This window comes from Bos javanicus, chromosome X (genome assembly GCF_032452875.1).
Source record: "Bos javanicus breed banteng chromosome X, ARS-OSU_banteng_1.0, whole genome shotgun sequence".
NCBI lineage: Eukaryota > Metazoa > Chordata > Mammalia > Artiodactyla > Bovidae > Bos > Bos javanicus.
The window spans coordinates 69,152,717-69,179,595 of NC_083897.1; the positions used below are offsets into that span (position 1 = coordinate 69,152,717).

Consider the following 26,879-nt stretch of genomic DNA (forward strand, 5'->3'; position numbering starts at 1 on the left):
GATAATAAGTAAAAGTTAGAACAAAAATAGGAAGTGAATTATTTCAGGGCTGGAGAATGGGGAAAACAAAAAGGTTTAGGGCAAATATCTTTAAATTGGTTGGTTAAAACAGTGGGCACTGAGGATGAATGTCAAGCATATGCTCTGAGATTTCCTTCTAGCTTTTTGTTTCAGCCCTGTCGCTCTTGGGAGGAGGAAATAAAGTGGTCAAGCAGGCCCTGCCTCACCCCCTCCCTCACCACTTGGGGGAGCACGTACACATGTAAATAAGGGTATTGTGACTTCATTGCTGTGAGGCAGTGCAAGGTGGTGCGGCAGTAATAGTCTCCCAGGGTCATTTTCTTCTGCCCCTCACTTCCGGCCCATTGGCAGGGAAAGGCCAGATGACAACCTGAAACCCAGATAAGCATACAGCTGTGACAGCTGGTGGTGTCAGCTCCAGCAAATCAGAGGCATTAATAATCTTTAGATAGCACTCCTTTATTTTCCCATTCTAGTCTTGATAGAGGGGTATCTCGAAGAACGAATCAAGTTGAGGAAAAACAGAAACATCCTACAGCCTCCCACCACAGAACTGTAGTTAAGGGCTCCTATTACATCAAGGCACTCAGTCATTGGCCAACCAGTCCTCTGCCAACCCACAATCCATCAACTAGTCATAAGCCAACTAGCCCTCAGCCAACCAGACATGAGTCAACTGGGTATGAATCAATCAAGCCTACCAGACATGAACCAGCCAGGCACGAGGTTACTTGGTATGAAGCAACTGGACGTGAACCAACGAAGCACAAGCTTAGCTGACACTAACCAACTTGGTCAACTAGGCATGAGGCAACCAGGTCTGTGCCAAATAAGCATGAGGCAATCTGGCACATGGCAAGAAGTCCTGAGCCAATCAGGCATGAAGCAAACAGGCATGAGCCAATCAAATACAAGCCAATCAAGTACAAGTCAGCCAGGCCTGAGTCAACTGCAACTAGGCCTGAGCCAATCAATCATGAGTCAACTAGGCCCGAACCAATTAGGCACAAGCCAAACATGCATGAGCCAACTAGGAATGAAGCAGCCAAGCTTGAGGCAACCAGGCAGGAGCCAATCAAGCATGAGGCAACCAAGTGTGACTTCTTTTAGAGTAAGACCTGCGGAGGCTCAAGACTGCCCAGAAATCCTGCATCTAATTAAAGTAAGCTGCTTTCTCTTCATTCCATAGAGCTTCATGGCATTAGTTTAAGGCTGAGGGTATGGAAGGCATATTCTTTCTGAATCCTGCTACTGCTGCTAAGTCACTTTAGTCGTGTCCGACTCTGTGCGACCCCATAGACGGCAGCCCACCAGGCTCCTTCGTCCATCGGATTATCCAGGCAAGAACACTGGAGTGGGTTGCCATTTCCTCCTCCAATGCACGAAAGTGAAAAGTCAAAGTGAAGTTGCTCAGTCGTGTCCGACTCCCAGCTCTGTTAATTATGACTCATATATATAAATTAATGGAAGTTACTTAAGTTCTATAAGCTTCTGTTTTCACATCTAAAATCAAGATCATAATACTATCTATTCACAAGATTGTTGTAATGATTCAGAGTATAAAATGATTACATATTAATTGCTTGACTTATAGTAGGGGGCTTAAAAAATCAAGGGGGAACCAATTCATAGATATTTCAGGGACCTAATGTGTTATCCCTCCTGGGAAAATTTAACTTTAAAAAAGGATCTTCAATAAAAGGAATGCTTAACTCACATGAATGACCTGTCAGTGATAGAATTTCAAGCTAATAATAGCTAAGATTTTAGGATAGGGTATCTTTGTTTGAAGACCACACCTACTTGTGGAATCTCATGATTAACTGTCCAGAAACAATATTTGTCCACAACAATTTTTTTATGTATAATTTCAGACTGTTGTTTGACTACTGAAGCCCATCCACAGATATCCTCCTAAGAGTCCAAGGATCGGGGTTAAAATTTCTGATTTAAAAATTCATTTTAATTGTTTTCCTGGAATTCATCCCAGTGCAGTAAAAGGGACAAACAATTAGCCATAGCTACTGTGCTGGAGCTCTGTGGCACTCAAGGCAATCATTTATGTGACACACAATCTAAACAATTCCATATAAAAGCAGTTGGTTAGATGTTTGTAAAGGAATAAATATGTGGCTGGAACAAGGCACTCATAAAATATTTTTGTAATGGAACTGTTTCCATCTAATATATAATTTAAATTAGGCCAAGTTCCTGTTCCCTTGGATCATAGAATGTGTTTTCATGGGCAAAATAAAATACCGGAAGTTTTCGAGTGAAATCTGTCTGTCAAAATGATGCTAGGCCTGGTTACAGATCTGTAAGAAGTGGGTTATCTATCCTTCCATGCCTTCCATTCTATTCTATCCCCCAGAGTTCTCACATAATTTCCCTAATTGGCATTAATCCACATGAGTAGGTCATCAATCAAAATACTATGCCCAACATGGTAATTATTCTCGAACCATATTTTTCCAGGTAGAAAATAATTTTAAAGAGCTTTTTTAGCTTAGTATCTGACATTCAGTTGGCAGTTAATAAAATTATTATTGAACAACAATGAATCTCTCTATCCAGAAAACTTACCTTCCTTATCTTTACAAAAAGGGCCCATTGTTATCACCAAGGGAAAAACATACCACTAGATTCTCTGACTTTAGTGAACCTGTATCTCTCAAGTTCCTAACCACATTTACTTTTGAATTTGCCTCTTGTGCCTAAATAAACACTATATGTTTCTTGGAAATAATTTAAGTAATATTCACTGTAGAAAATAATAGAAAAGATAAATTATTCTGCATCACAGACATGAATATGATTCATTTGCTTTTACATGATCTTCTCTAATACATATGTATCTATTCATCCTAACGTATTCATTGCTAAGTTTGCAAGACATTCTCTTTGTAAATGAATTCATGAGAGTTTGCCATCATAATAACTCATTCCTTAACTGAAAGTTTTGCAGGTTTTACTTACTGTTCTGCCAAGAGTCTTAAAACTCTTCCAAGCATCTTTTGTATGCATCTGTTTTATCCTATTAATCACCACACCACAGCATTTTTTGGCGATCTAGCCACTTTATGGCTAGGCAGCCATAACTTCCTGCTTATCAGACTTTCCATTTAAAGCCTTTTTTAATGGTGGTTCTCAAAATGTGGTTTTTGGATAATTGGTGATCCATAAGAAGGACTGTGTACTGCTAATACTGATTTTTTGTTCATTATGCGAACATTGAGTATGTACTAGGGGAAGGCCATGTGCTAAGTACTATAAAGGATGTTGCTGCTTTTTAATCACTGTCATGTTCATCTCTTTTGTGATCCCATGGACTGTAGGCTCCTCTGTCCATGGGATTCTCTAGGCAAGAATACTGGAGTGGATTGCAGTTTCCTTCTCCAAGTTATCTTACTAACGTAGGTATCAATCCTGTGTCTCCTGCACTGGCACGAACATTCTTTACCACTGAGCCACCTGGGAAGCTCCACTATAAAGGATATCAGATTATTAAAATATAGTTGTTGCCCTCAAAGAACTTACAGTATCTTAGGGAAGGTGCTCAAAACAGCAGCCAAAATGCTCAAACTTCATTGGGTTCTGGTTGCACTGAGAATAAAATCCAAATTTCTTAGCAATGCTTTATATAATCTGGCCCTTGCTGTCTTCCTTATGTATTTTAAAGGCTTTTTCAATTATAAATTTAATGTGATTCCAGTCAAAATCTCCAAGAAGAATAAATGTGTGACCGTTTCTAGAAAAATTCCAAAAAGAACAGTGATGAGGGGAGGTGATTCCTACCAGAAACTCTAAAGCTGTCAGTAATTAAAATATTATAGTAATCTATAAGTATAGATGCAGAGATAGATCACTGGAACAGAATGGAGAGTCTAGAAGTTCTCTTAGATATATATGTGAATCTAGTACATAATAGGGTCTCCCTGGTGCCTTAGCAGTAAAAAATTTGCCTGCCAATGCAGGAGATGTGGGCTTGATGCCTGTGTTGGGAAGATTCCCTGGAGAAGGAAGTAACAACCCACTTCAGTATTCTTGCCTGGGATCTCTGGGATAATGTTAAATGCCCAAACCTTCGAATCATAGGAGTCCCAGAAGAAGAAGACAAAAAGAAAGACCATGAGAAAATACTTGAGGAGATAATAGTTGAAAACATCCCTAAAATGGGGAAGGACATAATCACCCAAGTCCAAGAAACCCAGAGAGTCCCAAACAGGAAAAACCCAAGGCAAAACACCCCAAGGTACATATTAATCAAATTAACAAAGATCAACAACAAAGAACAAATATTAAAAGCAGCAAGGGGAAAACACACACACACACACACACACACAAGGGGATTCCCATAAGGATAACAGCTGATCTTTCAATAGAAACTCTTCAGGCGAGGAGGGAATGGCAGGACATACTTAATGTGATGAAAGAATATAACCTACAGCCCAGATTGCTGTAACCAGCAAGGATCTCATTAAAATATGAAGGATAAACCAAATGCTTTACAGACAAGCAAAAGCTGAGAGAATTCAGCACCACCAAACCAGCTCTCCAACAAATGCTAAAGGATCTTCTCTAGACAGGAAACACAGAAAGAGTGTATAAACTTGAACCCAAAACAACAAAATAAATGGCAACGGGATCATACTTATCAATAATTACCTTAAGTGTAAATGGGTTGAATGCCGCAACCAAAAGACAAAGACTGGTTGAATGGATATGAAAGCAAGACCCCTATATATCTTGTCTACAAGAGAGCCACCTCGAAACAAGGGACACATACAGACTGAAAGTGAAGAGCTGGAAAAAGATGTTTCACACAAATGAAGACCAAAAGAAAGCAGGAGTAGCAATACTCATATCAGATAAAATAGACTTTAAAACAAAGGCTATGCAAAGAGACAAAGAAGGATAGTACATAACGATCAAAGGATCAATCCATGAAGAAGATATAGCAATTTTAAATATATATGCACCCAACATAGGAGCACCACAATATGTAAGACAAATGCTAACAAGTATGAAAGGGGAAATGAACAATAACACAATAATAGTGTGAGACTTCAGTACCCCAGTCACACCTATGGATAGATCAACTAAACAGAAAGTTAACAAGGAAACACAAACTTAAAATGATACAATAGACCATTAGAACGAATTAATATCTATAGGACCTTTCACCCCAAAACAATGAATTTCACCTTTTTCTCAAGTGCACATGGAACCTTCTCCAGGATAGATCACATCCTGGGCCATAAATCTAGCCTTGGTAAATTCAAAAAATTTGAAATCAATCCAAGCATCCTTTCTGACCACAATGCAGTAAGATTAGATCTCAATGACAAGAGAAAAACTAATAAAAATTCCAACATATGGAGGCTGAACAACACGCTGCTGAATAACCAAATAATCATAGAAGAAATTTAAAAAAAATCAAAATATGCATAGAAATGAAGGAAAATGAAAACACAACCACCCAAAAACGTGTGGGAAACTGTAAAAGCAGTGCTAAGGGGAAGGTTCATAGCAGTACAGACATATCTCAAGAAATAAGAAAAAAGTTAAACAAATAACCTTACTCTACACCTAAAGCAACTAGAAAAGGAAGAAATGAAGAACCCCAGGGTTAGCAGAAGGAAAGAAATCTTAAAAATTAGAGCAGAAATAAATGCAAAAGAAACAAAAGAGACCATAGCAAAAATCAACAAAGCCAAAAGCTGGTTTTTTGAAAGGATAAATAAAATTGAAAAACCATTAGCCAGACTCATCAAGAAACAAAGGGAGAAAAATCAAATCAATAAAATTAGAAATGAAAATGGAGAGATCACAACAGACAACACAGAAATACAAAGGATCATAAGAGACTACTATCAACAATTATATGCCAATAAAATGGACAACGTGGAAGAAATGGACAAATTCTTAGAAAAGTACAACTTTCCAAAACTGGACCAGGAAGAAATAGAAAAACTTAACAGACCCAACACAAGCACGGAAATTGAAACTAATCAAAAATCTTCCAGCAAACAAAAGCCCAGGTCCAGATGGCTTCACAGCTGAATTCTACCAAAAATTTAGAGAAGAGCTAACACCTATCCTGATCAAACTCTTCCAGAAAATTGCAGAGGAAGGTAAACTTCCAAACTCATTCTATGAGGCCACCATCACCCTAATACCAAAACCAGACAAAGATCCCACAAAAAAAGAAAACTACAGACCAATATCACTGATGAACATAGATGCAAAAATCCTTAACAAAATTCTAGCAATCAGAATCCAACAACACATTAAAAAGATCATACACCATGACCAAGTGGTCTTTATCCCAGGGATGCAAGGATTCTTCAATATCCACAAATAAATCAATGTAATACATCACATTAACAAATGGAAAAATAAAAACCATATGATTATCTCAATAGATGCAGAGAAAGCCTTTGACAAAATTCAACATCCATTTATGATAAAAACTCTCCAGAAAGCAGGAATAGAAGGAACATACCTCAACATAATAGAAGGTATATATGACAAACCCACAGAAAACATTATCCTCAATGGTGAAAAATTAAAAGCATTTCCTCTAAAGTCAGGAACAAAACAAGGGTGCCCACTTTCACCATTACTCTTCAACATAGTTTTGGAAATTTTGGCCACAGCAATCAGAGCAGAAAAAGAAATAAAAGGAATCCAAATTGGAAAAGAAGAAGTAAAACTCTCACTATTTGCAGATGACATGATCCTCTACATAGAAAACCCTAAAGACTCCACCAGAAAATTATTAGAACTAATCAATGACTATAGTAAAGTTGCAGGATATAAAATCAACGCACAGAAATCCTTTGCATTCCTATACACTAATAATGAGAAAACAGAAAGAGAAATTAAGGAAACAATTCCATTCACCATTGCAATGGAAAGAATAAAATATTTAGGAATATATCTCCCTAAAGAAACTAAAGACCTATATATAGAAAACTATAAAACACTGGTGAAAGAAATCAAAGAGGACACTAATAGATGGAGAAATATACCATGTTCATGGATTCGAAGAATCAACATAGTGAAAATGAGTATACTACCAAAGCAATTTATAGATTCAATGCAATCCCTATCAAGCTACCAACAGTATTCTTCACAGAGCTAGAACAAATGATTTCACAATTTGTATGGAAATACAAAAAACCTCAAATAGCCAAAGCTATCTTGAGAAAGAAGAATGGAACTGGAGGAATCAACCTACCTGACTTCAGGCTCTACTACAAAGCCACTGTTATCAAGACAGTATGGTACTGGCACAAAGACAGAAATATAGATCAATGGAACAAAATGGAAAGCCCAGAGATAAATCCACGCACATATGGACACCTTATCTTTGACAAAGGAGGCAAGAATATACAATGGATTAAAGAACATCTCTTTAACCAGTGGTGCTGGGAAATCTGGTCAACCACTTGTAAAAGACTGAAATTAGAACACTTTCTAACACCATACACAACAATAAACTCATTATGGATTAAAGATCTAAATGTAAGACCAGAAACTATAAAACTCCTAGAGGAGAACATAGGCAAAACACTCTCTGACATAGATCACAGCAGGATCCTCTATGACCCACCTCCCAGAATATTGGAAATAAAAACAAAAATAAACAAATGGGGCCTAATTAACCTTAAAAGCTTCTGCACATCAAAGGAAACTATTAGCAAGGTGAAAATACAGCCTTCCGAATGGGAGAAAACAATAGCAAATGAAGCAACTGACAAACAACTAATCTCAAAAATATACAAGCAGCTCAACTCCAGAAAAATAAATGACCCAATGAAAAAATGGGCCAAAGAACTAAATAGACATTTCTCCAAAGAAGACATACAGATGGCTAACAAACACATGAAAAGATGCTCAACATCACTCATTATCAGAGAAATGCAAATCAAAACCACTATGAGGTACCATTTCACACCAGTCAGAATGGCTGCAATACAAAAGTCTACAAGCAATAAATGCTGGAGAGAGTGTGGAGAAAAGGGAACCCTCTTACACTGTTGGTGGGAATGCAAACTAGTACAGCCACTATGGAGAACAGTGTGGAGACTCCTTAAAACCTGGAAATAGAACTGCCTTATGATCCAGCAATCCCACTGCTGGGCATACACACTGAGGAAACCAGAAGGGAAAGAGATATCTGTACCCCGATATTCATCGCAGCACTGTTTATAATAGCCAGGACATGGAAGCAACCTAGATGTCCATCAGCAGATGAATGGATAAGAAAGCTGTGGTACATATACACAATGGAGTATTACTCAGACATTAAAAAGAATACATTTGAATCAGTTCTAATGAGGTGGATGAACTGGAGCCCATTATACAGAGTGAAGTAAGCCAGAAAGAAAAACACCAATACAGTATACTAACGCATAAATATGGAATTTAGAAAGATGGTAACAATAACCCTGTGTACGAGACAGCAAAAGAGACACTGATGTATAGAACAGTCTTATGGACTCTGTGGGAGAGGGAGAGGGTGGGAAGATTTGGGAGAATGGCATTGAAACATGTAAAATATCATGTATGAAATGAGTTGCCAGTCCAGGTTCAATGCACGATACTGGATGCTTGGGGCTAGTGCACTGGTACGACCCAGAGGGATGGTGTGGGGAGGGAGGAGGGAGGAGGGCTCAGGATGGGGAACACATGTATACCTGTGGCGGATTCATTTTTATATTTGGCAAAACTAATACAATTTTGTAACGTTTAAAAATAAAAAAAATTATAATTAAAAAAAAAGAAACAAGAAAAAAGTTAAATAAATAACCTAACTCTACACCTAAAGCAACTAGAAAAGGAAGAAATGAAGAACCCCAGGGTTAGTAGAAGGAAAGAAATCTTAAAAATTAGGGCAGAAATAAATGCAAAAGAAACAAAAGAGACCATAGCAAGAATCAACAAAGCCAAAAGCTGGTTCTTTGAGAAGATAAATAAAGTTGACAAACTGTTAGCCAGACTCATCAAGAAACAAAGGGAGCAAAATTAAATCAATAAATAAAGTTGACAAATTATTAGCCAGACTCATCAAGAAACAAAGGGAGAAAAATTAAATCAATAAAATTAGAAGTGAAAATGGAGAGACCACAACAGAGAACACAGAAATACAAAGGATTATAAGAGACTACTATCAGCAACTATATGCCAATAAAATGGACAAAGTGGAAGAAATGAACAAATTCTTAAAAATACAACTTTCCAAAACTGAACCAGGAAGAAATAGAAAATCTTAACAGACTCATCATAAGCAAAAAATTGAAACTGTAATGAGAAATCTTCCAGCAAAGAAAAGCCCAGGACCAGAGAGTTTCACAGCTGAATTCTACCAAAAATTTAGAGAAGCGCTAACACCTATCCTGATCAAACTCTTCCAGAAGATTGCAGAGGAAGGTAAACTTCCAAACTCATTCTATGAGGCCACCATCACCCTAATACCAAAACCTGACAAAGATGCCACAAAAAAAGAAAACTACAGGCCAATATCACTGATGAACATAGATGCAAAAATCCTTAACAAAATTCTAGCAATCAGAATCCAACAGCACATTAAAAAGATTGTACATCATGACCAAGTGGGCTGTATTCCAGGGATGCAAGGATTCTTCAATATCCATAAATCAATCAATGTAATGCACCATATTAACAAATTAAAAAATAAAAACCACATGATTATCTCAATATATGCAGAGAAAGCCTTTGACAAAATTCAGCATCCATTTATGATAAAAACTCTCCAGAAAGCAGGAATAGAAGGAACATACCTCAACATAATAGAAGGTATATATGACAAACCCACAGCAAACATTATCCTCAATGGTGAAAACTTGAAAGTATTTCCTCTAAAGTCAGGAACAAGACAAGGGTGCCCAATCTCACCACTACTATTCAACATAATTTTGGAAGTTTTGGCCACAGAAATCAGAGCAAAAAAATAAATAAGAGGAATCCAAATTGGAAAAGAAGAGGTAAAACTCTCACTGTTTGCAGATGACATGATCCTCTACATAGAAAACCCTAAAGACTCCACCAGAAAATTACAGAGCTAATCAGTGAATATAGTAAAGTTGCAGGGTATAAAATCAACACACAGAAATCTCTAATAATAAGAAAATAGAGAAATTAAGGAAATATTTCCAGTCACCATTGCAACAACAACAAAAAAATACCTAGGAATATATCTACTTAAATAAACAAAAGATCTATATATAGAAAACTATAAAACACTGGTGAAAGAAATCAAAGAGGACACTAATAGATGGAAAAATATGCCATGTCCATGGATCAGAAAAATCAATATAGTGAAAATGAGTATACTACCCAAAGCAATCTATAGATTCAATGCAATCCCTATCAAGCTACCAACGGTATTTTTCACAGAGCTAGAACAAATAATTTCACAATTTGTATGGAAATACAAAAACCTAAAATAACCAAAGCAATCTTGAGAAAGAAGAATGGAACTGGAGGAATAATCCTGCCTGACTTCAGGCTCTACTACAAAGCCACAGTCATCAAGACAGTATGGTACTGGCACAAAGACAGAAATATAGATCAATGGAACAAAATAGAAAGCCCAGAGATAAATCCACGCACATATGGACACCTTATCTTTGACAAAGAAGGCAAGAATATACAATGGAGAAAAGACAATCTCTTTAACAAGTGGTGCTGGGAAAACTGGTCAACCACTTGTAAAAGAATGAAACTAGAACATTTTCTAACACCATACACAACAATAAACTCATTATGGATTAAAGATCTAAACCTAAGACCAGAAACTATAAAACTCCTAGAGGAAAACATTGGCAAAACATTCTCTGACATAAATCACAACAGGATCCTCTATGACCCACCTCACAGAATACTGAAAAGAAAAGTAAAAATAAACAAATGGCACCTAATTAAAATTAAAAGCTTCTGCACAACAAAGGAAATTATAAGCAAGGTGAAAAGACAGCCTTAAGAATGGGAGAAAATAACAGCAAATGAAGCAACTGACAAAGAATTAATCTCAAATATATAAAAACAACTACTGCTGCTCAATTCCAGAAAAATAAACAACCCAATCAAAAATGGGCCAAAGAACTAAACAGACATTTCTCCAAGGAAGACATACAGATGGCTAAGAAACACATGAAAAGATGCTCAACATCACTCATTATCAGAGAAATGCAAATCAAAACCACAATGAGGTACCATTTCACGCCAGTCAGAATGGCTGCTATCCAAAAGTCGACAAGCAATAATGCTGGAGAGGGTGTGGAGAAAAGGGAACCCTCTTACCCTATTGGTGGGAATGCAAACTAGTACAGACACTATGGAGAACAGTATGGAGATTCCTTAAAAAACTGGAAATAGAACTGCCATATGACCCAGCAATCCCACTGCTGGACATACACACCGAGGAATCCAGAATTGAAAGAGACAGGTGTACCCCAATATTCATTGCAACACTGTTTATAGTAGCCAGGACATGGAAGCAACCTAGATGTCCATCAGCAGATGAATGGATAAGAAAGCAGTGGTACATATACACAATAGAGTATTACTCAGCCATTAAAAAGAATGCATTGAATCAGTTCTAATGAGGTGGATGAAACTGGAGCCTATTATACAGAGTGAAGTATGCCAGAAAGAAAAACACCAATACAGTATACTAATGCATAAATATGGAATTTAGAAAGATGGTAATGATAACTCTGTATGCAAGATAGCAAAGGAGACACAGATGTATAGAATAGTCTTTTGGACTCTGTGGGAGAGGGCAAGGGTGGGATGATTTGGAGAATGGCATTGAAACATGTATATTATCATATGTGAAGCGAATCGTCAGTCCAGGTTCAATGTATGATATAGGATGCTCGGTGCTGGTGCACTGGGATGACCCAGAGGGATAGTATGGGGAAGGAGGTGGGAAGGGGGTTCAGGATGCAGAAAACATGTACACCCGTGGTGAATTCATGTCAATGTATGGCAAAACCAATACAATATTTTAATGTAATTAGCCTCTAATTAAAATAAATAAATTTATGTTTAAAAAGTTTAAACAGTTTTGTGATAATTGGGGAAAAAAACAAATGTGAAATTCCACCTTCTTACACACAGATGAAAGCAAATTAATCAATTATTAATATATAGAACTTAAAACAGTTTGGTGGTTCCTAGAGGTGGGAGGTGGGGGTTGGGGAGATGGCTGAAGGTAGTTAAAGGGTAAAGACTTCCAAGTATAGGATAAATAAGCTCTGGGAATGTCATGTACAGTGGCTATAGTTATCAGAGAAGCCCATAGTTGACAAAACTGTAGTGCATATTTGAAAGTTATTAAGAGAGTTGATCTTAAAAGTTCTCATCACAAGAGATAAATTGTAACTATATGACGTCACTAATGTTAACTAAACTTATTGTGGCAATCATTTCACAGTGTATACATACATCAAATCATTATGTTGTGCACCTTGGACTAATACAATGTTATATGTTAATTATATCTCAAAAAAGAAAACTGGAAAAAAAAATTAAGAAAGAAACAAAAGTCACTATTTTTATAATTCCAAAATGGTGATTGCCTTTCCAAATATGAGATCAAAACTGTGAAAAATTAATTTGAAGGTGTAGAAAAAATGATATTAAAAAGCCAAATAAATTCTAGTGTTAAATTGGAAAGAACACCTAATAAGCAAATACAACAGACTTCTCTGTAAAGTCTATGAAATTTATAATACATAGACTTTGTTATATCTACCTCGAATGCTCAGAGAACCTTTGGGCTTTACTTCCTGATTTCATTGTATTCAAAGCTAGTTACCTAGATAGTTACCTAGTTACATAGATAGACCTTCATAGGAGTGATGTATTGACATAGTTAATCTCTCTGTATATTTATTATCTTGTTGCATATGTTATTTTGAATTTTAAGTTTCTAGATGACTGGAGTTAAATCTGACTCACTTTTAATACTACCCACAACATCATAAGTTAATAAATGCTCAATAAAAACTTCATGATTATCATCTTAATAATTTGTTACTAGGAATCCCCTGGTAGTCTGCTGGTTAGGACTTGGTGCTTTTACTGCCATGACATGGATTGAATCCCTGTTTGGGGAACTTAAAGATCCTGCAGGTGTGCAGAATGCCTTTTTTTTTTTCTTAATTAAATAATTTGTTACTAAACCATAAACTGAAAGTTTTCTCTATTTTGACAGGAATTGGCTGCCTGTGAAAACATGCTAGATGCAGTGAAGTTGACATCAAAGGGTAAGATGTTTCATGGTATTTTCAGAGCTAGAAAAAGAAACATGGCATAATGTATGCACAAAGCATTACTTGTACCTAGATATGTGGATGCTGCTGTCCTTGGTGCACAAAGAAACTGTCATTAATAGTATCTAGATGTACGGGGCAAAAACTCATATGAAATAATATTAATAGTTTTGCCAGTGCAGCAGAATATTATATTTTCCCCATTTTTAAATTATGAAATTTATAGTTAAGTCATCTTTACAGCAGCAATGGACTTCAACTTTCAATATATAAAATGAGAAGTGTAGTTGATCAAAGACAGAATAATTTAATGCCCAATATGTTAAAAGCAACATGACAGGATGAAATGGATAAAAACAAAATGACTTAAAACTATTTTCAAGGAATTTGCTACATTTGATAGCCAGCAATATTAATAGGCTCAATTCAATTCAGTTCAGTTGCTGAGTCGTGTCCGACTCTTTGAGACCTCATGAATCGCAGCACACCAGGCCTCCCTGTCCATCACCATCTCCCAGAGTTCACTCAGACTCATGTCCATCGAGTCAATGATGCCATCCAGTCATCTCATCCTCTGTTGTCCCCTTCTCCTCCTGACCTCAATCCCTCCCAGCATTAGAGTCTATTCCAATGAGTCAACTCTTTGCATGAGGTGGCCAAAGTATTGGAGATTTAACCTCAGCATCAGTCCTTCCAATGAACACCCAGAACTGATCACCTTTAGCATGCACTGGTTGGATCTCTTTGCAGTTCAAGGGACTCTCAAGAGTCTTCTCCAATACCGCAGTTCAAAAGCATCAATTCTTTGGCGCTCAGCTTTCTTCACAGTCCAACTTTCACATCCATACATGACCACAGGAAAAACCATAACCTTGACTAGATGGACCATTGTCGGAAAAGTAACATCTCTGCTTTTCAATATGCTATCTAGGTTGCTCATAACTTTTCTTCCAAGGAGTAAGCATCTTTTAATTTCATGGCTGCAGTCACCATGTGTAGTAATTTTGGAGCCCAAAAATAAAGTCTGACACTGTTTCCACTGTTTACTCATCTATTTGCCATGAAATGATGGTACCAGATGGCATGATCTTCGTTTTCTGAATGTTGACCTTTAAGTCAACTTTTTCACTCTCCTCTTTCACCTTCATCAAGAGGCTTTTTAGTTCCTCTTCACTTTCTGCGATAAGGGTGGTGTCATCTGCATATCTGAGGTTATTGATATTCTCCTGGCAATCTTGATTCCAGCTTGTGCTTCTTCCAGCCCAGCGTTTCTCATGATGTACTCTGCATAGAAGTTAAATAAGCAGGGTGACAATATACAGCCTTGACATATTCCTTTTCCTATTTGCAACCAGTCTGTTGTTCCATGTCCAGTTCTGACTGTTGCTTCCTGACCTGCATATAGGTTTCTCAAGAGGCAGGTCAGGTGGTCTGGTATTCCCATCTCTTTCAGAATTTCCCACAGTTTATTGAGATCCACTCAGTCAAAGGCTTTGGCATAGTCAATAAAGCAGAAATAGATGTTTTTCTGGAACTCTCTTGCTTTTTCGATGATCCAGAGGATGTTGGCAATTTGATCTCTGGTTCCTCTGCCTTTTCTAAAACCAGCTTGAACATCTGGAAGTTCACGGTTCACATATTACTGAAGCCTGGCTTGGAGAATTTTGAGCATTACTTTAATAGCATGTGAGATGAGTGCAATTGTGTGGTAGTTTGAGCATTCTTTGGCATTGCCTTTCTTTGGGATTGGAATGAAAGCTGACCTTTTCCAGTCCTGTGGCCACTGCTGAGTTTTCCAAATTTGCTGGCATATTGAGTGCAGCACTTTCACAGCATCATCTTTCAGGGTTTGAAATAGCTCAACTGGAATTCCATCACCTCCACTAGCTTTGTTCATAGTGATACTTTCTAAGGCCCAATTGACTTCACATTTAGGATGTCTGGCTCTAGGTCAGTGATCACACCATCGTGATTATCTTGGTCATGAATGTCTTTTTCGTTGGCTAGTTTAGTTCAATTGCTCAGTTGTGTTCGACTCTTTGTGACCCCATGGACAGCAGCATGTCAGGTTTGCCTATCCATCACCAACTCCTGGAACTTGCTCAAACTCACATCCATTGAGACAGTGGTCCCATTCAAACATTTTAACCTCTGTCATCCCCTTCCCCTCCTGCCTTCAGTCTTTCCCAGCATCAGGTTCCTCAGATCAGGTGGCCAAAGTTTTGGAGTTTCAGCTTCAGCATCAGTCCTCTCAATGAATATTCAGGGCTGATTTCCTTTAGGATTAACTGGTTTGATTTCCTTGCAGTCCAAGGGACTCTCAAGAGTCTTTTCCAACACCACATTTCAGAAGCAGCAATTCTTCTGTGCTCAGCTTTCTTTATATTCCAACTCTCACATCCATGCATGACAACTGGAAAAACCATAGTTTTGACAAGATGGACCTTTGTTGGCAAATTAATGTCTCTGCTTTTTAATATGCTGTCTAGGTCAGTCATAGCTTTTCTTCGAAGGAGCAAGCTTCTTTTAATTTCATGGCTGCAATCACCATCTGCAGTGATTTTTGGGAACCCAAGAAATTAAAGCCTATAACTGTTTCCATTGTTTCCCCATCTATTTGCCATGAAATGGTGGGGCCAGATGCCATGATCTTCATTTTTTGAATGTTGAGTTTTAAAGTCAACATTTTCACTCTCCTCTTTCACTTTTATCAAGACACACTTTAGTTCCTCTTTGATTTCTGCCATTAGGGTGGTGTCATCTGCATATCTGAAGTTATTGATATTTTTCCAGGCAATCTTGATTCCAGTTTGTGCTTCATCCAGCTTGGTATTTTGCATGGTGTACTTTGCTTATTAGTTAAATAAGCAGGGTGACAATATATAGCCTTAAAGTCCTCCTTTCCCCTTTTAAAACCGGTCTGATGTTCCATGTCCAGTTCTAACAGTTGCTTCTTGACCTGCATACAGATTTCTCAGAAGGCAGGAAAGGTGATCTGGTATTCCGGTCCCTTGGAGATTTTCTCACAGTTTGTTGTGATCCACACAGTCAAATGCTTTATTGTAGTCAATAAAGAAGTAGATGTTTTTCTGGAATTCTCTTGCTTCTTCTATGATTCAGTGGATGTTGGTGATTTGATCTCTGGTTCCTCTGCCTTTTCTAAATCCAGCTTGAACATCTGAAATTTCACAGTTTACATACTGTTAAAGCCTGGCTTGGAGAATTTTGAGCATTACTTAACTAGCGTGTGAGATGAGTGCAATTGTGCAGTAGTTTGAGCATTCTTTGGCATTGCCTTTCTTTGGGATTGGAATGAAAACTGACCTTTTCCAGTCCTGTGGCCACTGCTGAGTTTTCCAAATTTGCTGGCATATTGAGTGAAGCACTTTCACACCATCATCTTTTAGCATTTGAATAGCTCAACTGGAATTCCATCACCTCCACTAGCTTTGTTTGTAGTGATGCTTCCTAAGGCCCACTTGACTTCACATTCCAGGATATCTGGCTCTAGTTGAGTAATCACAGCATCATGATTATCTGGGTCATGGAGATCTTTTTTTGTATAGTTCTTCTGTGTATTCTTGCCACCTCTTCTTAATATCTTTTGTTTCTGTTAGGTCCATACCATTTATGTCATTTATTGTGCCCATCTTTGCATGAAATGTTCCCTTGGTATCTCTAATTTTCTTGAAGAGATCTCTAGTCTTTCCATTCTATTGTTTTCCTCTATTTCTTTGCATTGATCACTGAGGAAGACTTTCTTATCTGTCCTTGCTATTCTTTGGAATTCTGCATCTTTCTTTTTCTCCTTTGCCTTTAGCTTCTCTTCTTTTCACAGCTATTTGTAAGGCTTTCTCAGACAACCATTTTGCTTTTTTTGCATTTCTTTTTCTTGGGGATGGTCTTGATCCCTGCCTCCTGTACAATGTCACAAACCTCCGTCCATAGTTCTTCAGACTCTATCTATCAGATCTAATCCCTTTAATCTATTTGTCACTTTCAGTGCATAATCGTAAGGGATTTGATTTAGGTCATACCTGACTGGTCTAGTGGTTTTACCTACTTTCTTCAATTTAAGTGTGAATTTGCAATAAAGAGTTCATGATCTGAGCCACAGTCAGCTCCTGGTCTTGTTTTTGCTGACTGTATAGAGCTTCTCCATTTTTGGCTGCAAAGAACATAATCAGTCTGATTTCAGTGTTGACCATCTGGTGATGTCCATGTGTTGCACTGTCTCCCATGTTGTTGGAAGATGATGTTTGCTATGACTAGTGTGTTCTCTTGGCAAAACTCTATTAGCCTTTGCTCCACATCATTTCGTACTCCAAGGCTAAATTTGCCTGTTACTCCAGGTATCTCTTGACACCCTACTTTTGCATTCCTCTCCCCTATGATAAAAATGACATCTTTTTTGGGTGTTAGTTCTAGAATGTCTTGTAGGTCTTCATAAAATCTACAAGATGATGAATTAGAACATTTTATGCAGGGAATGAGAGAAGAAATGAAATGATTAAAGTGTACAGTCCCTGACTTACATATAGTATGACTTAAGGATTTTTGGACTTTATAATGGTTGAAAAGAAGTACACATTCAATAGAAACTGTACCTCATATTTGGAAGTTTCTCCTTTACCTGGGCTAGCTATATGGATAAAATGCTTTCTTATGATGCTAGGCAGAAGCAGTGAGCTGCAGCTCCTTGTCAGTGTTGTGATCATGAGGGTAAATAACTGATACATTTACAACCATTCTGTACCCGTACAGCCATTCTGTTTTCACTCAGTATTCAATAAATTACACGAGATACTCAATACTAAAGTATTCTAAAATAGGCTTTGTGTTAGATAATTTTGCCCCACTCTAGGTTAGTGTAAGGGCTTCTTTTGTGGCATTAGTGGTAAAGAACCTGCCTGGCAATGCAGGAAATAATAAGATGTGTGTTCAATCCCTGGGTCAGGAAGATCCCCTGGAGAAGGATATGGCAACCCACTCCAGTATTATTGCCTGGAGAATCCCATGGACAGAGGAGCCTAGCGGGCTGCAGTCCATAGGGTCACAAAGAGTCGGACCCAACTGAAACGACTTAGCATGCAGGCTAATCTAAGTGCTCTCAGCAGGTTTAAGGTAGTGAAGTGAAAGTAATTCAATCGTGTCTGACTCTTTGTGACCCCATGGACTATAAAATCCATGGTATTCTCCAGGCCAGAATACTGGAGTGGGTAGCTGTTCCCTTCTCCAAGTGATCTTCCCAACCCAGGGATCAAACCCAGGTCTCCCACATTGCAGGCAGATTCTTTATAAGCTGAGCCACAAGGGAAACCCAAGAATACTGGAGTGGGTAACCTATCCCTTTTCCAGTGGATCTTCCCGACCCAGGAATCGAAGCGGGGTCTGCTTCATTGCAGGCAGACTCTTTACCAGCTGAGATACCAGGGAAGCCCCAGGTTTAAGGTAGGTTTAGGTTTAGGCTAAACTATGATGCTCAATAGTTTGAATATATTAAATGCATTTTTGATTTTTTGACATTTTCCACTTATGATTGGTTTATCAGGATGTAACCCTATCTTAGGTCAAGTGAAGTCTTGACCTAGATAAAATTACACACTTGGAATTCCAAATGAATTTGAGCATCAGCTTCATCACTCCTGTGAAAGAGGATGTTAGAATATTTATTGAGATGACAGTGAATCTTCAGATCACTTTGGATAATACTGACATCTTAACAATGTTAATTTAAATCTTGTCTATGAACACAGGATAACTTTTAACTTTTTTAGGTCTTTAATTTCTTCCAGCAATGTTTTATAGTTTTTTGTATGTATTTCACCTCCTTGGGTAGATTTATTTCTAGGTATTTAGTTATTTTTTAGGGGTGGTTGTAAATGGAATTGCTTTTTAAATTGACTTTTTGGTTTGTTCTTTGCTGGTGTATAGCAATACAAATGATTTTTGTTTGTTGATCTTGTAGCCAGCAACTTTGCTGAATTTGTGTTAGTAGCTTTCCTTTGGATTCTTTGGGATGGTCTATAAGTAGGCTTATGTCATCAGAAGATAAGGGCTTCCCAGGTGGTGTTAGTGATAAAGAACTTGCCAATGCAGGAAACGTGAGATGATCCCTTGGAAAAAGGCGTGGCAAACCACTCTAGTATTCTTGCCTGGATAGAGATCGTTTTACCTCTTCCTTTCTTATTGGGATGGCTTTTATTTCTTTTTCTTGTATAATATCTCTAGCTATAACTTCCAGTGCAATGTTGAATAGCAATGTTGAGACTGGGCATCCTGTCAGTTGCCTTTTCTGTAACAATTGAGATGGTCCTATGCTCTTTTTCCCCCTTTGTTCTGTTAACACGATTGATTTCCTTATATTGAACCATCCTTTCATTCCTAGGATGAATCACACTTGGTCATAGTGAATGATCCTATTAATATGCTGTTGGGTTCAATTTGCTATTAATATTTTGTTGAGTACTTTTGCATCTGTATTAATAAGGGATATTGGTCTTTAATTTTCTTGTGATGTCTTTCTCTGTATTTGGTATCAGAATAATGTTGACTTCATAAAATGAGTTAGAAAAAGTTCCCTCCTCTTCAATTTTTGGGGAAGAGTTTGAGAAGGATTGGTGTTAATTCTTTAAATGTTTGGTAGAATTCCCCAGTGAAACCATCTGGTGGTCCCTGACTTTTCTTTGTTGGGAGATTTTTTATTATTATTATTGATTCAAATTCTTGTTATAGTGCTGTTTAGATTTTATTTCTTCTTGAATTCATAAGTTTCAAGGAATCTGTTCATTTCTTTTTGGCTATCTAATTTGTTGGTGTACAATTCACAGTACTTATAATCCTTTTTATCTCTGTAAGTCAGTAGATTTTAATTATCTGCCATTTTTTTTTTTTCTCTCTCTCTCTTTTTCAGTCTACCTATAAATCTGTTGACCTTTTCAAATAACCAAATTTTGGTTCCATCGACTTTCTTATTGCATTTCTATCTATTTAGCTTAATCTCCTTTCTAATCTTTATTGTCTTCTTTCTGCTAGTTCTGGTTACTAAGGTGTTAGATTAAGTTATTGCTTGAAGCCTTTCTTTTCTTTCTTTTTTTTTTTTAATGTTGGCATTTCCAACTATAAGTTCCCCTCTGAGCACTTCTTTCACTGAATCTCATAAGTTTTATATGTTGTGTTTTCCTTCTCATTCATTTCTTTTTTTCTGATTTTTCTTTTTACTTCTACTTAGCCATTAGTTGTTTGAGTGTATTGTTTAATTTCCACATATTTGTGAATTTCCTAGTTTCCTTCTGTTGATTTCTAGTTTCAATCTATTGTGATTGGAAAAGATACTCTGTATGGTTTTGACCTTTCAAAATGTATTAACACTTGATTTTTGGCCTAACATGTGGTCTATCCTAGAGAAAGTTCAATAAAAATGTGTATATGTTTTTGGGTCACGTGTAATACTTCTGTTAGGGGTCCAGTTGTTCTATAGCTTTGTTCATATAATCTATCAATATTAATGTATTTATCATTGTTCTGGTTGTTCAGTATATTATTGAAATTGATGTCATGAAGTTCCCTACTATTATTTTAGAGCAGTCTCTATCTTCAATTCTGTCAATATTTGCTTCATATACTTCGGAGCTCTGATGTTTGGTGCATAAGTGTTTATAAATGTTATATCTTCTTGCTGAATTGAACTTTCTATCATTATTTAATATCCTTCTCTCCTGTAACATTTTTCTACTTAAAGTCTATTTTGTGTTATATTAGTACAGCCATTCCAGCTTTTTTTTTTGGTTACTATTTGCATTAAATGTCTTTTTCCTTCATTTCACTATCAACCTTCTTGTGTTTATTAAAATTATTTTTATTTTAAAAATATTTTAATTGGTGGATAATTACTTTACAATATTGTGATGGCTTATGCCATATATCAACATGAATCAGCCATAGGCATATATGTGACCCCTCCCTCTTGAATCTCTCTCCCTCCTCCCTCCCCACCCCATCCCTCCAGGTTATCACAGAGCACCAGCTTTGGGTTACCTGCATAGAACCTATTATACAGAGTGAAGTAAGTCAGAAAGACAAATGTTGCATACTAAGCATATATATAGAATCTAGAAATTTATTTTTAATTGGAGGATAATTGCTTTACAATGTTGTGTTGATTTCTGCCATACAGCAACAGCAATCAATACTATATATTCTTGTTTTTGTTTTGTTTTTTTAATCTAGAGTCTCTTATAAGGTTTCCCTAGTGGCCCAGTTGGTAAAGAGTCTGCTTGCATTGTGGGAGAGTTGGGTTCAATCCCTGGCTCGGGAACATCCCCTGGAGAAGGAAATGGCAACCCACTCCAGTATTCTTGTCTGGAGAATTCCATGGACAGAGGAGCCTCGTGGGCTACAGTCCATGGGGTCACAAAGAGTTGGACTTGACCTTTTTAATAGTCAGTCTCTTATAGATAGCATATAGTTGGGTCATGCTTTTTTTTTAAAATCCATTCTGCTAATCTCTGTATTTTGATTAGGACATTTAATCCACTTATATTTAAAGTAATTACTGACAAGGAGGGACTTCTGACATTTTCCCATTTGTTTTCTATATAGTTTTTGGTCCTTCATTTCCACATTTCTACCTTCTTTTTATTTTTGCAGTAAAATGTTTTGATTCTCTTCTCATTTCCTTAGGTGTATATTCTATAGATATTTTCTTTGATGTTATCACAGGGATTATATTTATTAAGTTGGCTAAAAATATTTGTTCAGGTTTTATGGAAAAACCCAAATGACCTTTTGGCCAACTCAATAACATCTAAAAGTTGTAATAGTAAAATTTGTATTTATATTAGCTTAATGTCAATAGTGTGCAAAAACTCTTCCCTTATATATCTTCATTCCCCCTTTTTAAGTTATTGATGTCACAGATTACATCTTCATACATTGTGTGCCCAAGAACAAACATTAATGACTAATTTTATGCACTTGTCTTTTAAGTCATGTAGAAAATATAAAGTAGAACTATAAATAAATTTGAGGTAACACTAATTTTTTATAATTGCCCATATGTTTACCTTTAACTAGGCACCATTATCTTTATTTCTTCATACGGCTTTGAGTTATTACCTATTTTCCTTCCATTTCAACCTGAAGGACTCCTGAAAGACTCCATTTCGTGCAGGGCAGGCCTAGTGATAATGATTTCTTCAGCTTCTTCTTCTTCTTCTTTTTTTTTTTTAGTTTGGTGGAGAACTGGGGATATCTTAATTTCTCCCTCATTTTTGAAGGATTTTTTGGTGCATATAGAATTCTTAGTTAAGTTTCTGCACTCTTCCTCTCCTCCCCTGTCCTCTGTACTGGCTGCCAAGGTTTCTGATGAGAAATCAGATGATAATCTTATTGAGGATCCATTGTATGTGACAAGCTATTTCTGTCTTGCTGCTTTCAAGATTTTCTCTTTAATTATGTGTTTTGGTATTGATCTTTTGGGGCTTATACTACTTGGAGTTTGTTGAACTTGGATTTGTAAAATGATATATTGCATCCAATTTGGGAAGTTTCCAGTCATTATTCAAATATTCTTTTTTCCTTACTTTCTCTCTTCTCCTTCTGAGAGTCCCATAATACATATGTTGGTGTGCTTGATGGTGTTACACAGATACCTTAGGCTTTTTACTTTTCTTCATCTTTTTTTTTTGTTGTTGTTTCCTCAGACTTGATAATTTAAATTATCCTATCTTTAAGTTCACTGATTCTTTTTTCAGCTTGCTTAGAAATTTGGATTTTGAACCCCTGCAGTGCACTTTTATTATACTTTTCAGCTTCAGAATTTTTTGGTGGGGATTATTCTTTATAATTTCTATTTCTTTACTGATATTTATACTTTGTTTATACATCTTTTTCCTTTGTGCATGTCTCCCTTTAGCTATTTGAGTACATTTAAGACAGTTGTTTAAAAGTGTTTGTTGATGATCGAGTGGGTGGGGGTAGTTGGAAGCCACCACTAGGCTGATGGCTGAATTTCACCAAAATTAACTGCAATTTATCAGTCAAGCTGTCCTTTGGAAGCTGCAAGTACACAGCAAAAGAGACACTGATGTATAGAACAGTCTTATGGACTCTGTGGGAGAGGGAGAGGGTGGGAAGATTTGGGAGAACGGCATTGAAACATGTAAAATATCATGTATGAAACGAGATGCCAGTCCAGGTTTGATGCACGATACTGGATGCTTGGGGCTAGTGCACTGGGACGATCCAGAGGGATGGTATGGGGAGGGAGGAGGGAGGAGGGTTCAGGATGGGGAACACATGTATACCTGTGGTAGATTCATTTTGATATTTGGCAAAACTAATACAATTATGTAAAGTTTAAAAATAAAATAAAATTAAAAAAAAAATAAACTCTAGTTCCAAAATATTCACTTTAGGCAGTTTATGCCTGTACAATTGTTGTACACGTGAAGAAAGGAATTCTGGGATTGCCAACTCCACTATCTTCCTTCTCTTTACTCTAAACTTTCTAATATATTTTATGTGAATCAATATTTCAGATTTACTCAGGGATGGCTTTGGGGACAATCCCCTTTTCTACTGTCTGATTGCAGAAGTACAGAATCATCAAAAACCATCAGGTAAAATAAACTTCCATTTTTCAATTTAATCAAGAGTATATTTTCTCTACCCTGAAAACAAAGTACAGTTTGATAGCATACAGTTACTCTTAAGCCAAGGAGATGAGTGTAAGTACATAAACTAAGTCTTGCTTTCTGAAAGAGAAAATGTGTGGTATGTATTTATGTTGGACTTCCCAGGTGGCACTAGTGGTAAAGAACCAGCCTGCCAATGCACAAGACATGAGAAACAGGTTCAATCCCTGGGTCAGGAAGATCCCCTGGAGAAGGATATGGCAACCTACTCCAGTATTCTTGCCTGGAGAATCTCATGGACAGAGGAGCCTGGTGGGCTACAGTCCATGGGGTCACAAAGAGTCGGACAAAACTGAAGTGACTTAGTATACAGCACACATGCATTTATGTTTGTATATGCATAGAAACAAATTAGGAAGAATGTACTCCACACTGTTAAAAGATGGGTTAGCTCTTAAATGTTGTATTATAAGGACTTAAACCTTCTTTATTACATATTTCTGTATTTAAAATTTTGTCCAGCAAGCTTTTATTACTTTAATAGATAAAAATAAACACAAAGATATTCCATTTTGGAGGAAAGAACATTGTAAGATTCAATGATTTAACTTCTTTATACCCTATCTTTCCTCTTCCTAGGTAAAGTGACTGTTGGATTTGCCATGTACTACTTTACTTACGACCCCTGGATTGGCAAGTTACTTTACCTAGAGGACTTTTATGTCATACAAGCTTACCGAGGTCAGGTAACACATAGTATTACTCATATTTTAAAAATTAAAATGGTATATTTAAAGGAGTTTTAGTATAAATATGCTGTTTAAGTTAGTTTATGTAAATACTTTCTATTTCATTAGACTGATTACTATCCTAGTTATCCTAGCATATGGTGTGGTGAAGACTCAATCACAGATTAGAAAAGATTTATTAGTTCCCATCAAGGCTTGAATAAGCCAAGTTATCATAGCTATATTTTAATCTTTTTTTTTGTTTTCTTTTTTTTAAGCTATTTTTTTAATCTCTAAAACATGCTTTTATATTTTGTGTTGATTTGTCTAAAATGAATAAGAAATATATTCCGTGATAAGATGATAGTGACAAGGACTCATTTCCTCTTCACTGATCTTTAAAATAAATCCAAAGTCTTTTCCATTACCTTTGGAACCACATTCCATTTCGGAAAAAGAGATATGGAAAGCATTCATGAGCTGAATTTCAACACAAGCTATTATGAATATGTAACAACCAGATAACAGGCTTTAAACTAAAGCAAACAAATTGTTAAGTGGAATTTTTCAACATATTTTTTTCGTTTTGTATTATCTATTGAAAAGGTCTAGGTATTGGAGCTGAAATGCTGAAGAGGCTAAGTCAGGTATACATTACAGTTACTATTGTTATTCTATATGTTATCCTTTTCTTCATCAAATGTTATTATTTAACATTGCATAGATACTTTATCTTAACATCAAAACATAATCTCAAAATATACTTAATTTTTTCCCAATTAAACAGGTTTTCAAATTAGGTCTTATTTGACATGTTTAAAAGCTGATATAATCCACAACCACATTATATACCCTTTTGCTACAAAGCAGAAGCAAGCAAAAGGGAGATTAGAAGGCAATTTACCCATAAAATGTGTCTACAGTATGAATATGCTGCTGCTGCTAAGTCGCTTCAGTCGTGTCTGACTCTGTGTGACCCCATAGACGGCAGTCCCCCAGGCTCCCCCATCCCTGGGATTCTCCAGGCAAGAACACTGGAATGGGTTTGCATTTTCTTCTCCAATGCATGATAGTGAAAAAATAAAGTGAAGTCGCTCAGTCATGTCCGACTCTTAGCGATCCCATGGACTGCAGCTTACCAGTCTGCTCCGTCCATGGGATTTTCCAGGCAAGAGTACGGGAGTGGATTGCCATATCTTTGCCACAGTATAAAATGATTCTTTTGCATTTCGGAAATACATATGGGTTAACTTTTTCTGTAGAATAAAGAAAAAAAGCTGAATTTATTTTGGACTTCTAAAGAAAGGGTTTTCAAACTCAACAGTACATTTTTTATTTTTACAGATTTAGAGAACTCCAAGAGATAACTATTGCATTATTATTTGGAAGTATTTTACACACACACACAGTGCCTTGCATATAGTAGATTTTCCATAAAATAAATGTGATAATGAAGATTATACTTTTAAATAAAAGTAATGTCTGTTTGTTTTAAAACAGATAGCCATCAGAAGGCAGTGTAACTGCATGCACTTTCTTGTCGTCATTTGGAACCAGGCTTCTATCGACTACTACACTCGTCGAGGGGCTTTAGACCTTTCTTCCGAGGAGGGCTGGCATCTGTTCAGGTTTAACAGAGAAGAACTCATGGACATGGCAGGGGAAGAGTGAAAGGTGACTTATCACTTGTCCCAATATAGGCTCCAACATCTGAATGTTAACAACTTGTCCCAATATAGGCTTCAACATCTGAATGTCGCCTAAATCCAACAGCAATTTGACTGTCGTATAATACAGCAAGTGAACAAACTCTGGCTTCAGCAGATCTTTGAAACAGATTTTGTAGATACAACTTGCCATTATCTGAATTAACATACTAATGGTTAGTAGCAGAGCTGATAACCCAAAAGAGAAGATAATTCAAAAATAACTTATACTTGGCTTTAGGATATTTATTTTTCTACTTACTGTATCCTATGAAATTTCAAATGCTTATATTTTCGTATTGTAACACATCTGAAATTTGGATAAATATTATGATCAACTGGCAACACTTTTCCCTTTGAGGTCTTGGATTTGATGAAATACTGTACATTTGGTCACAAACAGATCTGAGGTAAAATATATATATATAAAATGCTAAAGCTAAATTATGAAAAGCTTACCTATGAATAACTAGTAAA

The 26,879-nt window shown here is 36.7% G+C and overlaps 2 protein-coding genes across 2 annotated transcripts in view; one reads left to right on the forward strand and one right to left on the reverse strand.

Annotated features, from left to right (window-relative positions):
• Positions 1–26,477, forward strand: SATL1 (spermidine/spermine N1-acetyl transferase like 1). Its single transcript, XM_061408331.1, has 6 exons — positions 1–1,183; positions 13,274–13,325; positions 23,873–23,953; positions 24,608–24,709; positions 25,303–25,343; positions 26,197–26,477. Exons 1-6 carry the CDS (start codon positions 689–691, stop codon positions 26,365–26,367), a joined length of 942 nt encoding a protein of 313 aa, XP_061264315.1. The 5' UTR covers positions 1–688; the 3' UTR covers positions 26,368–26,477.
• The window catches only part of APOOL (apolipoprotein O like), a 218,735-nt gene that overhangs the window by 77,374 nt on the left and 114,482 nt on the right, over positions 1–26,879 (reverse strand). The gene's annotated exons all lie outside the window — the stretch shown is intronic.